The sequence below is a fragment of the Onychomys torridus genome, chromosome 7 (genome assembly GCF_903995425.1).
Source record: "Onychomys torridus chromosome 7, mOncTor1.1, whole genome shotgun sequence".
NCBI lineage: Eukaryota > Metazoa > Chordata > Mammalia > Rodentia > Cricetidae > Onychomys > Onychomys torridus.
The window spans coordinates 91,599,056-91,612,832 of record NC_050449.1 but is presented as its reverse complement, the minus strand read 5'-3'; the positions used below and the strand labels follow the sequence as shown (position 1 = coordinate 91,612,832).

Sequence of the window (13,777 nt, the reverse complement as noted above, 5' to 3'; positions counted from 1 at the left end):
CGGTGCGCCGAAGAAGAGCGGAGGCACCGCGGCCTCGCTAGGCGCGGGGATGTGAACCCGATTACAGGCCGCGGGGAGCGAGGCTGTCCCAGCTCCAGCCTGGGGCTCAACCCCCGCCCCGCCCAGTGGGCCCCTTTGCGAGCGGCTTCTGATCAGTTCCAGGCGGGATCGCGGAGCGACCAGACATGTTCTTCCCTTCCTCCGGCAGCGTGGGTCCCGCGACCCCAGCAGCCCAGCAGCCCAGCTCTTCTAGCCGCAGACAGCTCGGCAGTCAGGGTGTATGGGGGGGGGGGGGGAGAAAGTCAGGCGTGAGTCCACCGATCTGCAAGAGAAGGCCAAGAAGTCAGCGCCGCCGACACTTCGGCCGCACTTCGGCCGGGGACACACTCCCTGCAGTGACTCTGGGGCGCCGGGAGGAGAGGAGGCCTGCGGAAAGCGCGGAGGGGGCGGCCTCCGGCCCGGAGCGCGCAAAGGCAGAGGCCGCGGTGGGGAAGAGCACCGGAGGAGCAGCGGAGGCGACGAAACGGAGCCGCAGGAGCCGGGCCGAACGAGGAGGCGCAGAAGGCTCGAGGGCTCTGGCTCAAGAGGCTGTCCCAGAGTGTGCGCTGTCCGGCCGGCTGCTGAGGCTGCGACCCCGCGGTTGCGACCCGAGCTCCGCTCCTGCACCCCGGGGGCCGCGCCCGCACACGGTGGCTCTCAGAGATCCAGGCGCGAGTGCAGCGCGCCCGTCTTGCTGTCGTGGTCCCAGTAAGAGCAATGCATCATGGCGAGCTCGGGTTGCCGGGCGCAGGCGAACTGCAGGCCGGGCGCGCTCGTGGGCGCGGGTGCCGGGGGCGCGGCGGTGGCCGGGCTGGCTGGGCTGAGCTGACCCGGGGGCGGCGCGGCAGCCCCGTGGTGTGGCGGAGCTGGCGGGGGTGCGGCAGCCGCGTGCAGATGATGTGCGTGAGGGTGCGGGTGGGGGTGCGGCGGCGGCGGCGGCGGGGGCGCGGCGGGAGGGCCTCCCAGGCCGTTGTAGGAGTTCACGACGCCCGGCGGCAGCGCCATGCTCTGCACGCGCGAGTACGGCCCGTAGGAGGCGGCGGGGCCCGCCAGCCCCTTGACCACCGCGGCTGCACCGGGGCTGCCCGGGCCGGCGGCTGCAGCGGCCGCCGCAGCTGCCGCCGCGGCCGCAGCCATCTGGCAGGAGGCGTAGGGCATGGGCGAGGGCGGCTGCGGCAGGGGCCAGGAGTTGTTGAGGAAACCCGACTGCAGGTACTTGGGCGGCGCCAGGTAGCCGTAGCCATCGGCCCCCGCGCCCGCCACGCCGCAGCCACCCGCCGCTCCTCCGGACCCGAAGAGCCCCTTGCCCGGCTGGAAGTGAGCGGGCGGCGGCCGGAAGGGCCGCTTCATGCGGCGGCGGCGCCGGTAGTTGCCCTTCTCGAACATGTCCTCGCAGGCCGGGTCGAGCGTCCAGTAGTTGCCCTTGCGCTCGCCGCCGCCCTCGCGCGGCACCTTGATGAAGCACTCGTTGAGGCTGAGGTTGTGGCGGATGCTATTCTGCCAACCCTTCTTGTTCTTCTCGTAGAACGGGAACTTGGCGATGATGTACTGGTAGATGCCCGACAGGGTGAGCCTCTTCTCGGCGCTCTCGCGGATCGCCATGGCGATGAGCGCCACGTACGAGTACGGGGGCTTCTGCGCCGGGTCCGGCTTCTCGGGTGCTGTCCCGCCGCCTTTGCCGGGACTCGCCGGAGGTGCCTCGGGCTCTTTGACTGCCTGCCCGCTCTCCGGGGTCAGCAGGGCCCCCGCGGAGTCCTCCGGCTCGGGGTAGCTGGCCATCATGACAAAAAAAAAACCGGAGCTCCTTGGCCGGGCCGCCCCGGGGCTGTGCTCTCCGGGCACAGGCTCGCCTTGCAGGCGGCGTGCGCTTGCGGCCGAGCCTCCAACTTCTGCAGGCTGCGGGGGCCGGAGGCCTCGCGCCGCTCTCGCGCTCTTCTCTTTCCCCCCGGGGAGCGGTCGGCGGGAGTGGAAGTCAGCCTCTGGCCATCGGGAGTCTGCCCAACAGCGAGGGGCTCCGGCCCCGCCGCCCCTCCCCGCCCAGGCCAGTCCCCGCCTCGGTGGGTTTTCTTGGTTGAGCTTTCCCCTCCCCCCACCGCCCGGTTTCCCGAGGCGCGACCCGCGTCTCTGGCGCAGCTGCCTCCTGGAGTCCCTAGTGCGCCAGGAGCCTTGCTCCGTCCTGATTCGTATGGGCTCCGCCGAGTTCCGCTTGCGTCAGGGGCCTTCGCCCCTATAGCGGGGCAGCCAGCAGCGCACGGGCGAGTTCATCTCTAAGTCTCTTTTTTTAAACGGCCGGCGCTGCTTGGACCGGCCTGCCCGGGCCTCGGGAGTCTAGGGGGCCCCGACAGCCCCGGGCTCACGTTCTCACGAGTCCTTGAAATCTACCGGGTGCTTGCTTCGCAGAAGGCCCGGATGGGGGCTAGCTGCACCCAGGCAGTGTCCCCGGAGCAGTCTCCACCGAGGGAGGGTGATCCAAGCCTCCTGGCAGCTTTCAGGTGACAGAAAACGACTCCTTTGCTTCTGCTTGGAGCTGTGCAGCGGCTACACTTCCAGCTTGAGGCTTAGGGAGGGGCGAGATGGCGAGGGGGCCGGACCGGGGTGGAGTGGCAGAACTTTCCCGCAGCTGGAGGTAAACCAGCCCAGAGCTGGTGTCACGGAAAGCAGAAGCTTCGGCCTACTTTGTCCCTCAAGCTCTCTGGGCCGGATTGGGACCCGGGAAAGGATCGCTAGGAAGAGGCACCCAGGAGTGCTGCTTGCATCGACACTTCGCTTCTCTGTCCTGCGGGTGGATGTAGGGACCAGGTTTCTCCTCGGAATTCGCCTTGCGATCCCACGAATTGGGTGTGTGTTTTAAAGACCCAGTCGTGTGCCCTGTACTCCGGCTTGGATACCGACGAGGATGTCCCTGAGGGACTGTTGTGTGCACAGGTGTCACAAGGGGCACGATCTGTGATATATGTGAAATACTGAGCAAGTGCAAAATGTGCTGTTCAGAAACACGGGTGTGCTCATGTACAAGGCCTGGGAGTTGTGTTTGCTCATTAGTGAGGTGTGTGGGATCAAGCATCTGATTAAACACGGTTCGTGAATCTAGCCTCTCCTTTTCCTTTCTTTTTCCTTCCTCACCCCCACTATCTTCACCTGCCTCCTCCCCTCCCAGCGTCGGTAATTCAGTTACCGACTCCAAAGAAAAGCAGCAGGCTGGGGACGCTTGCTCACATCTCTGTCATGATGGACAGTGGTTCTGATCTTTCTCCAAAGGTTTTGAAACGATAACAGAAGTCTGGTGGATATCCAGTTGCACCCGCAAGAACGGAAGAAGAATCAGAGGAAATATGCGCCAGTACAAAATCAGGTGTGCCTTTTAACTCAGCCTTAACGCGAGTCCACAGTCTTCAAGTGTGAGAGAAGCTAGTGTTTGAAATCTCCAGGCTCCTGGGTGCAGCGCGGACACTTTGTGAAGAGTGGTAGTCTGCAAGTACGCCCTGAAGGTGTATCAGTGACTGGCATGTCTAGGTGGCTAGCTCAGTGCCAGTTTTTACTTCTTTCTCTTCAGGCTGTTTGGTCTGCAAGAGTTCTTCAGAATCCCGAGAGCCCGCAGTGGCCTGTGGCTCCAGAATCCAAAGACCACCTATCTACATTTATGCTCCCCATTTTAGATGAAGGGAAAGGACAGTGTGTGTGTGTGTGTGTGTGTGTGTGTGTGTGTGTGTGTGTGTGTGTGTAATCCAGTATCTTCAAGATGACTCCAGAGAGGTCAGCAAACCTGGTCTAACCACCAGGGTGAGTGGGAGCTGGAGTCCTCTTAATTTCCCTGGGAGATACCTATTTCCAGCCCTTAAGTATTCCCAAATGTCTTGGGTGTTTTTCTAGGCTCTCTCTCCTGCCCTGAGCACACGTGGGACAAACAGCACTTCTTCAAAATCCGACTGCTTTCTGAGCAGGCCTACAGGTGCTTGTTTTCTTCCTCAACATCAGGCATGCCCAGCTATGGGTAGGAGTGATGAGTCTGGTTGGTCTGGGCAGGGGCAAAACATCTGGCTATGGTCTCACTCTGGTGGGGGTCGCTCTACCCCCTTTTTTCTTTTTCTCCTTTTCTTTCCTTTCCTTTCCTTTCCTTTTCTTTTCTTTTCTTTCTTTCTTTTTTTTCTTTTCGACCACCCAAGCTGACCCTGGGTCCTTCTCCCCCCACCTCCCAAATGACTCCATTTCCGCTGCTCAGCTCCTCAGCAGCCAGGTGTGACAGCATTGTTGTGTATGTCATCACTTCCCCAAATTCCTCTGTCGGCTCCCTTTTCAGTCTTTAAGGAGCGTGTGTGTGTGTGTGTGTGTGTGTGTGTGTGTGTGTGTGTGTGTGTGTGTGTGTACAGTCTCTGTGGGATTTTTTTGAGTGGAAATAGGAGTCACACATCCCTGGAAATTAATTTCTTGCTGTCTTTTGCAGGATCAGCACCCGAATCCCAGGTGAAGAAAGGGTACCTCGTGCGTGTACAAGGCTGGGAAACAACTTCAGGCGCCGCGGGGATCAATCACCTCCCGGGTTGCGTCTGGCCGCCTGTAAGCCGCCAGAGCTAAGGGTTGGAGACTCGGGAGAAGCTTGTTTGCACCGCGGTTCAGGCAGATGTGGATGCAGCAGGAGCGCCCAGAAGCTGTGGAGGGAACTTTGATTTACTTCTTATTCCTACCCCACACCCTTAGGAAGGCTGGGTAGGGCCGGCCCTACATCCTGGCGAGAGTGGAATTCTGTTCCTCTAGGCCTGTTTGCAGAGGTTGTGTGGGCCACCACGTTTCGCCTGTTAATTCTGACAAAGCTGGGCGTCCACTTAGTGACCTCCGGCCTGCGCCCACCTCCAGCGGCCATGGTCTTTAGCCAGCCGGAGCTCCATGTTTCTCTGGCCGAGGTTTACAGGAGCCCTCAACACCTCCATCCAGCTCCTTGTGCCACTAGAGAAATGTCTGCAAACGCCACGGGGCTAGGAAGCCGCGGACGCAGCAGCCACTCAGCAAGCCGGCTTGGCGCTCCGGCATCTAGACCGCAGGCGTGAGCAAGTCGCTGGTCCCCGATGAAGACGTTTCTCTCCCGGGCTGGGTTTCCGGCAGCTGCCGCAGAAGTACTGCGGCCGGCCTTGCGAGGCAGGCTGCGTTTTCCCAGCACCATTCAGGTCGGATGCACAGCCACCCGGCCGGCCGGCTCCTCAGGTCCCCTTTCTTATCAGTCTGAACAGTCCCGGCTTCCCGTTCCTGAGCCAGGAGAGAAGAACCCAGGAGGCTGAAGCTCTCTTAGACACAAGCTGCCTCTGCAGCTCATTGGAAAGAGGCTTCGGTTGGGCTTACCCCTCCCTACCCAACTCCACACGTAACAACCGACCTCCGGCCTCATACCCACATCTCAGGCACCTACATAACTCTGATACACTCACAGTGACCCCTGTCCACCTCTCTCCATCAACTCCAAATCCTCTCTGTCCCGCTGCTCTCCCGAACTCACCTGTTGCACATACTAGTCCAGATTTGTTAGAAGTGTATTAAATTGGCCTTTGGACACCAAGCCCTTCCTTGCACTCCCAGCAAGCCCTCCCATCTCATGTCTTCCTAGTGGGTGCCAGGGGGATTCCACTTCGTGAAAATCTGCCAGACCGTGGGTTTGGAGACCTAATGGTGTTCTCAGGACATTTGTGGAATAGACCAGGGCCCCTTTGTTTCTGGATACCACAAAGAAGATGCTAGATGCCCTCTTTAGGCCTGGCCTGAGCATCTCTCTCCTGCGTTTGTCCAGGGATGGTCACGTGTTCTAGAACGAGGAGAAGGCTTGAAGATGGTGCACCTTGACCTGGATAGTAAGAGCTGGGGGGAATTTTCGGACAGTGAGAGAACAGAAAGTGGGTTTCTGGAGAGGATCTGGGGGTGGGGGTCAGACAGCCAACAGCCTTTTGCTCAGGACCATTTGGTATCAGGGCTCCGCAGAGGTCATATGTGGGCTTTACACTCCACGGAGCTCACCCTTCCTTAGGCCCCTTTGTAGACTAATTGAGGCCTTGCGGGGCTCTGGGTTTGTGATTGGGAGTAATTACTGGCAGACTGCGGTGGTGGTACAAGCAGGCTTTTGTTGGGGGAGGTAATAGTCTGAATTTAGGGTCTTTGCAAGTGGATAATTGAGGATCCTGGTGTGCTCTGTTCCCGGTACTTTTTGGCTTTGGCATTTTGCTTGGTGGAGTGAAGGATCAGTAACAGGTCTGAACAGAAAAGGTACTATTGTATGGACGATGGAAAACTGAAGTCCAGAAACATGCAGGGGCTCTGTTAGCTCACAGAGGTACCTAGTGCAGACAGAATGGGGGTACTTATGCCTGGTTGTCTTTTTGTTTTAAGACAGGGTCTCACTGTGTAGTCTTGGCGGGCCTGGAATTCTCTTTGTAGACCAGACTGGCCTTGGCTGAGATCTGCCTGCCTCTGCCTGTTGAGCACTGGGAGTAAATGTATGTGCCAACACACTGGGCATGCCGAGTTCTGTTACCTGTACATACCACTAACAGGCTAGGAGTCACTATGACAGGGCTCCTGCTAATTCTCAGTGATATCAGCCTTCCCAAGGACCTTGTCTTGCTTCAGAGTTTTATGTTTTTTATCAGTTTTTGAATAGCAATATATTCACCTGAACCAAAATAAAATACAGAAGGCTCGCAGTACAAAATCTGTTCCCAAGTTACCAATCTCACAGGCAGCCGGAACCCTGGTTTTATCAAACATTTTATGAATGTACAAACATGAACACCCATTTTCTCCTGCATACTACCACTTTCTGTACATGGCAGCAACTAGTGTGCCACATTCTGCACCTTAGAAATCCTTCGGTATCAGTCTCCCACCCCACACCCTGTGGTCTCTCCCTTAGCTCAGGCTGCCCTGGAACTTGAGATACTCCTCCTTCAGGGGCTCACCTCTCGGATTTCAAATCTGCATCATGACACCCCATCTTCATGCATTTTCTTTACAGAGCTGAGCGGCTGAGCTGGTTCGTCTTCACTGTCACCGTGATTGGATTTGGAATCACCTAGGAAACACACTTGCGAGCATGTTTCCACCCCAGGGACTCCAGCTGGAGTGAATAAGAAGAAAATGAACAGAGCAGCAGCGTTTAGCTCATTGCTTCCTGACTGTGGATACAATGTGACCATCTGCCTCAAGCTTTTACTGTCCTGCCCTCACCTCGAGGGACTGTGAACCCAAAGTGGCTTTTGTCAGACACACACAAAAGTTCTTTAAAGAATTGTTTTTATTTTTCATTCTTGCATGTATGCATGCCCCGTGTGTGTGTGTGTGTGTGTGTGTGTGTGTGTGTGTGTGTGTGTGTGTGTGTTGTATGTCAAGTGTGTAAGGGTGCCTGAGGATTCCAGAAGAGGGTGTTAGGATTCCCTGGAGCTGGAGTTACAGGCAGCTGTGAACTGCCTCGTGTGGGTGCTGGGACTGAACTTGGGTGCCCTGCAAGATCACTCAATTCTCTTACTTGCTAAGCTGTCTTTCCAGTGTTTTCTCTCAGATATTTATCACAGCAGCAGAAAATTGAATGAATAGAGTGGTGTCTAGGTTGTTTCCAAGCCTTTGTTACTGAAAGCAATACTTTAGTGTACAATCTTTGTTCTTAACTTTGTAGACATATCCATATATTTGAAAGCAAAGTTTCTAGCAGGTGGGGTCAAATGACATGTCCATTTGTAAGTTTGATAGACTCTGCATAGCTGTCTTCCTAGAAAGAACCAGTATGGGCTCCCACCAACAATGAATTAGATCCCTGTTTCTCCCCCATTTCAGGACATGCTTTAGGAGACAAAGTGGAGCTCACCAGGTAGCCCAGGCTGATCTCAAACATGTGATTCTTCTGCCTCTACCTCCCAAGTGCTGGGATGGCAGGTGTGGGCCCCCATGTAGTTAGAGTTTTCCTGCCTGGCCCACAGTCAGGACAAATCTCTCTCACCCGCCAGGCCCACAGATGCTCAGAACCAACCAAGTAAACACACAGAAACTTACATTGTTTACAAACTGTATGGCTGTGTCAGGCTTCTTGTTACCTACTTCTTTTATCTTAAATTAACCCATTTCTATTAATCTATACTTTGCCACATGGCTTGTGGCTTACCATTACCTTACATCTTGTCATGGCAGTGGCTGGCAGCATCTCTCCTCAGCCTTCCATTTCCCAGAATTCTCTACTCTGCTTGTCCTACCTATACTTCCTGCCTGGCTACTGGCCAATCAGCATTTTATTTACACAGAGCGATATCCATAGCACCCTCACAACCCACTACATCATTCCTTTTCAAGATAGAAATCTTACAGATTAGTTGAGGACTCATCTGCATCTTTCTTTGGTTCCTTTCCATGTGTTTCTCTCCTGGAGTGAACATCATGGTAAATTTGATGGTTAATATACCTGTACCTATTATGCCATGTGTGTGACATGTGTATGTACTCCTAAGCGATACATCAAGCTCTGGGATTTTGTAGCTTTATATAACTGGCATCCGGTTGCTCTAAAAGACACGTGCTTGCTTTTTTTATTCAACCATATGTTTGTGAAAGAGTTCCTGGTCGATACACAAAGACAAGCACTGTTCATTACCCCTGTGTGGCACCATTCCATTGTATGAACACGCTGTGGTTTATTTATCCATGTTCCTGTTGAGAGGCGTTGGATCATTTCCTAGTCTTTAGTGTTACCCACAGCCCTGCTTTGGGATCTCTTATACATGGCTGCTACTGTGCATGGGCTGCAGTTTGCCAATGGTAGGAGTGCTGGGTCAAAGGTGACAGGCATCTATAAGTTGCCCAGTTACCAGTGAGCAGAGCCTCAGCTGCTGTGAGTGGAGCAGTGGGAGAAGGTGTGAGCTTGGGTTTCAGCGATATCAGGCACGGCCTGGCTCTGTGATGGATTTGCTGCGTGGCTTTGGAATGGTACTCAGCCTCTCTGTGACTTGGTTCTCTCAAATGAAAAGGTGATGCCAGCATCCAGTGGGGTTCCTAAGCAGACAAACTGAGGTACTGGATGTAAATATTTAGTATAGAGTCTGGCATGGGGAAAGCACAGAAAGATCTCAGCAATTATTATTCATAATATAAGTATATTATATTATGACTATACCAATAGCATCAATAATTGTTGTAGAATATTTAACTATGTAAAGATGTGTTATATTTGTTTATGCTGCATTTGTTTAATTAAGTAAAGATGTGTTGCTGTTTCACCTTGCCTGCCTAAGGCACTTGATTGGTCTAATAAAAAGCTGAACAGCCAATAGCTAGGGAGGAGAGGGATAGGTGGGGCTGGCAGGCAGAGAGAGTAAATAGGAGGAGAAATCTAGGCTCAGAAATCTAGAAAAGGGGGAAGAAAAGAGGAAGGAAGAGAGGGAGACACCTGGGGCCAGCCAGCCAGGCAACATCCAGCCAACAGACACGGATTAGGACATACAGAAAGAAAAGGGAAAAAGCCCCAAGGCAAAACATAGGTGAAGAGAAACAGGTTGGTTTAAGTTAAAGAAAAAAAGTTAGCTCCAAAGGAGCATAAGCTAAGGCCAATCATTCATAACTAATAAGAAGTCTCTGTGTCATGATTTGGGACCAAAAGAAAGCCTAGTACAAATAATGATTATTATTAGCATGGTTATGTTTTACCTGTGTTTCTTTCTGTTTCTCCAGGGTCTCCCTATGTAGCAGCCAGCCTGGGACTCATTACATAGTGCAGACTGGCCTTAAACTCTTGATCTTCCTGTCTCAGCCTCCAGAATGCTGGGATTCTGGTTGTGCACCACCATGCTCTGTCACTTTGCAGGAGACTACTTGGATCCAGCCACAGATACATCCATCACTTCATTTGCAAGAATTTCAAGTAATAGCCTTAAAATATAAGCACCTAAGAAAACAGTTACCACATTACGATTGCACCTAAAAGCTCTCAGAGTGGCTGTTTTGGTATACTGCATGCCCATTCAATATTTCGTATTTGCTCATTCAGTCGGGCAATTTTATAGTTGATTTGTTTGAGTCAGTGAGATCAAACTTGTCCTTTTTTAGCTATTGAAAATACTCATCTCTTCCTTTTTTTTTTTTTTTTTTAAGCAGATGTGTGTGTGTGTGTGTGTGTGTGTGTGTAGGCTGGAGGTCAGCCTTGGGTGGTGGTCTTCAGGAACTATCTACCTTGTGTTTAGAGACATGCTCTCTCACCAGGACTTGGGACATACCAATTAGTCTAGGCTGGCCAGTCAGTGAGTCCCAGCGATCCACTTGTCTCTGCCTCCCCGCATTGGGATTACAAGAATGTGCCACTGTGCCCAGCTTTTAAAATGAGGATTCTGGCAGTCAAAAGGTCCTCATGCTTGGACAGCAGGCACTTCACCAAGTGAGCCATTGCTTTAGCTCCTCTTTCTTCTTAGGATGTATCTGGAAAGGTAGTAGCCAGTGGCTCTATAGTTCAACACAACTGGCTCTTGCTGCTTGTACCCCATGGCATCTCCTCTGGCCTTTGTAGTTCCTGTACATTGGTATATGCTATAGTTTGGGTTAGAGGTATCTCCCCAAAGGCCCAGCCTGTAGTCCTACTGGGTGATGGTAGAACTTTTAGTAGGCACAGCCTTAATGGAGGAAAGCTAGGTCGTGGTGGGGAAGGGTAGGGGTTGCCTGAGATAGGTCTTCCATAAGCTCATGTATTTAAACACTTGGTTCAAATAACTCCTCCTTTTCAGGAGGTTATGGAACCTTTAGGAGAGCCTTGCTGGAGGAAGTACCTCTTCTGGGGGCTAGGTTTTAGATGGTTTATAGTTTTGCCGCACTTCCTGTTCTCTCTCTCCCTCCCTCCCTCTCCCTCCCTCTCTCCCCCTCCTCTTCCCTTCCTGTGTGTGTAGATGCTTTCTGATTTTGCTGCCATGTCAGGATGGATTCTATCCTTCTGGAGCCATGATCTGAAAGCCAAAATAAACTCTTTCTTCCTTAAATTGCTTTTAGTCATGGCATTTTAATCACAGCAACAGAAAATAAGTAAGTAATACAGGGAGTGTGCCTGTGCAGGGCACGTCAGACCTGGTCCCTTTCTATTTCTGCTGTCTAGAGGTTGAGACCTTCTCTACCATAAGCCCCTGCCATGATGCACTGCTACTCCAGCCTTGCAGCAACAGGGCTAAAGACCGTGGGTGGAAACCCTCAAAACCAGGAGCCAAATAAACTCTGCCTCCTTTAAAGATGGTTTGTCTATGGTATTCCCTGGAATGCCTGAGTGATAGTGATGGAAGGCTATTATAGGAGGGCCAGAGGCTTACTCAGATTAATCTAGAGATTAAGAATACTTCCTCAAAGTGTGCAGTTCCATGGGGGATGGGGTGGCAGACAACACTAGCGTCTGAATTATTTTTCTTTCATATTTTAACAATCACTGATGATCACTGCCTAGAGACATTATTCATTAGGGATTGCAAAAACAGTGATAATTTAATTCTATCATTCTCCAGGAATTAACTAAACTGTTTCACAGAGAGAAACTTAAAAAAAGAAGAAAAAGAAAAACCAATAACCACCATTTGAGGCTGTGGATGATAGGCAGGCAAATGGGTTTTTTTCTTGTTTATAACAATGACAATGAGATTCCAAGTAATCACTTGGGAAATCACTGATTTCATGGGTTCTAAAAGGTTCGGCACAGTCTCCCACCCAAGAAGAAAGGGAAGAAAAAAAAAGGAATGACCGTCAACCACGCCAACTTCCCATCACATTATTGTGTTTCGTTTTGTTTTTTGTTTTTTTCCCTGACATGTGCTGCCTGGCTGTTTTGCCTGTGGGAGGATAATGGGATATTTGTCCAGCAGAGCTCCAAGTGACAGGGCCCCACCACCTGCAGCTCCCCAAACTCACGTATAGGCAGGAAGATTAAAAAAAGGTGCACCTGAGATTGGGCAACCTGAGATGCCCTCACAGGCCTGGGTCAGGACTCAAGGCAAGAACGCAGTGGGGCTTTAGTCACCCCCAATGTTTTGCAGGTGCTAATGCCCAAGTCCGGGAGACTATCAAGCACACCCTGGCAGGTGCCAAAGTAGGTACTGTGTGCTCTGGGAGGTGTAAGCAAAAGTCTAATTGTGCCTATGCTACCATTTGTTCGGTATGGTTTAACAAGGTGTCTGTGTGTCAGGAGGATGGTGGGTATGCCTCTTGGCTGTTCAGAATATCCATATTCTAGGTGTTCTGCACGTATATATCCTTCTTGTCTTCATCCCTCTTGTCACCTTGAAATAGGGGCGCATTCTTCAGGTTGCACTCCATGGACATGACAGAGTTAAATTGCTCTCAGGATCTTCCCACAAGCTCATTTTTTAAAAAGTATTTTTAGCTGGGCGGTGATGGCGCACGCCTTTAATCCCAGCACTTGGGAGGCAGAGGCAGGCGGATCTCTGTGAGTTCAAGGCCAGCCTGGTCTACAGAGTGAGATCCTGGACAGCCACCAAAACTACACAGAGAAACCCTGTCTTGAAAAACCAAAAAAAAAAAAAAAAGTATTTTTAGCATGTGTATACTCATGATGTGTGTGGGCACATGTACCACTGAGCATGTGTGAAGGTCACATGACAACCTTATGGAGTTGGTATTCTTCCTCTCTTATGTGGGTTCCAGGGATCAGACAGGTTGCCAGGCCTGCCTCCTGCCTGGCAAGCCCCTTCCCCTGCTGCACCATCTGGCTGGCCAGCTTCCCACCCATGCTCAGTCTCACAGCACCTCTTGGAGGCCTCATTGGCTCATTCTTGAATGGCAGCGGGCTAAGCCCTCTTTGGGCTCCTAGGCACCTTGCCTGTGCTTACTCCAACTTGAGCAGTTGCTATTCTATGGTACTGGTTACTTGTTAATTTGTCTGTCTCCTTCCACTAGACTGTGGACTCCCAGAGGACAAGGATGGCTAGCTCTCTCCCATCTCAGCATCCCCATTTCCACCTTTCCTTGCTGTGTTGCCCATACTGTCCTGAAACATTTGCACTCTAGTGACTTTCCTTCATTTTACAGTAGCTGGGATTACAGACTCTCTTGAGGGCAGCAAGAATATATTATAGAGATTCAGCTGTGTGGTAAAGTTATACTTTGACCGGCCAAGGGTCTGTCAAGAGGCAAGCCATTTATTGTGACTATTTGATGCTATCCAGCCTTTAATATATCAGCTGCTTCTACTATGAAATTATTGTGTGCCCAAATATTTTCAGAGCCGCTGAACTTCTAGGTTACTAACTCCCTCACTGAGCCTAGGAAACAAGCTGGATGGAGACACATAACTTTACTTGTGTAAATGAAGCTCAGACCATCTCCTTGAGGCAATATGTAAAAACCTCTCCTGAGCAGAGGTTTTTACATATCAAGGTGGAAGGTAGGGTGGAGGAACATTCCTGAGGAGCCAGAGAACCACGTGCCTCTGGAAAGAAAAGATAGGCACATGGGGTGGGAGATAAGAGCACTGACTGCTCTTCCTGAGTTCAATTCCCAGCAACCACAAGGTGGCTCACAGATTCCTGTAATGAGATCTGGTGCCCTCTTCTGGTCTGCAAGGACACTGTATACATAATAAATAAATAAATCTTAAAAAAAGTAATATTGGCCGGGCAGTGGTGGCGCACGCCTGTAATCCCAGCACTTGGGAGGCAGAGGCAGGTGGATCTTTGTGAGTTTGAGGCCAGCCTGGTCTACAAAGCGAGTTCCAGGAAAGAAGCAAAGCTACACAGAGAAA

General features: G+C 52.1%; 1 protein-coding gene and 1 long non-coding RNA gene across 2 annotated transcripts; one reads left to right on the top strand and one right to left on the bottom strand.

Moving 5' to 3' along the window:
• Positions 1-631: 631 nt before the first annotated feature.
• Foxl2 (forkhead box L2) lies at positions 632-2,079 on the bottom strand. The gene has a single exon (XM_036193322.1). The coding sequence runs from the start codon at positions 1,819-1,821 to the stop codon at positions 697-699; it is 1,125 nt and encodes a 374-aa protein (XP_036049215.1). The 5' UTR covers positions 1,822-2,079; the 3' UTR covers positions 632-696.
• Positions 2,080-2,140: 61 nt separating this feature from the next.
• LOC118587392 lies at positions 2,141-4,978 on the top strand. The gene is made up of 3 exons (XR_004945452.1): positions 2,141-2,531; positions 3,298-3,391; positions 4,481-4,978. It is a non-coding gene; the product is annotated as an uncharacterized LOC118587392 (long non-coding RNA).
• The last annotated feature ends 8,799 nt before the right edge of the window (positions 4,979-13,777 follow it).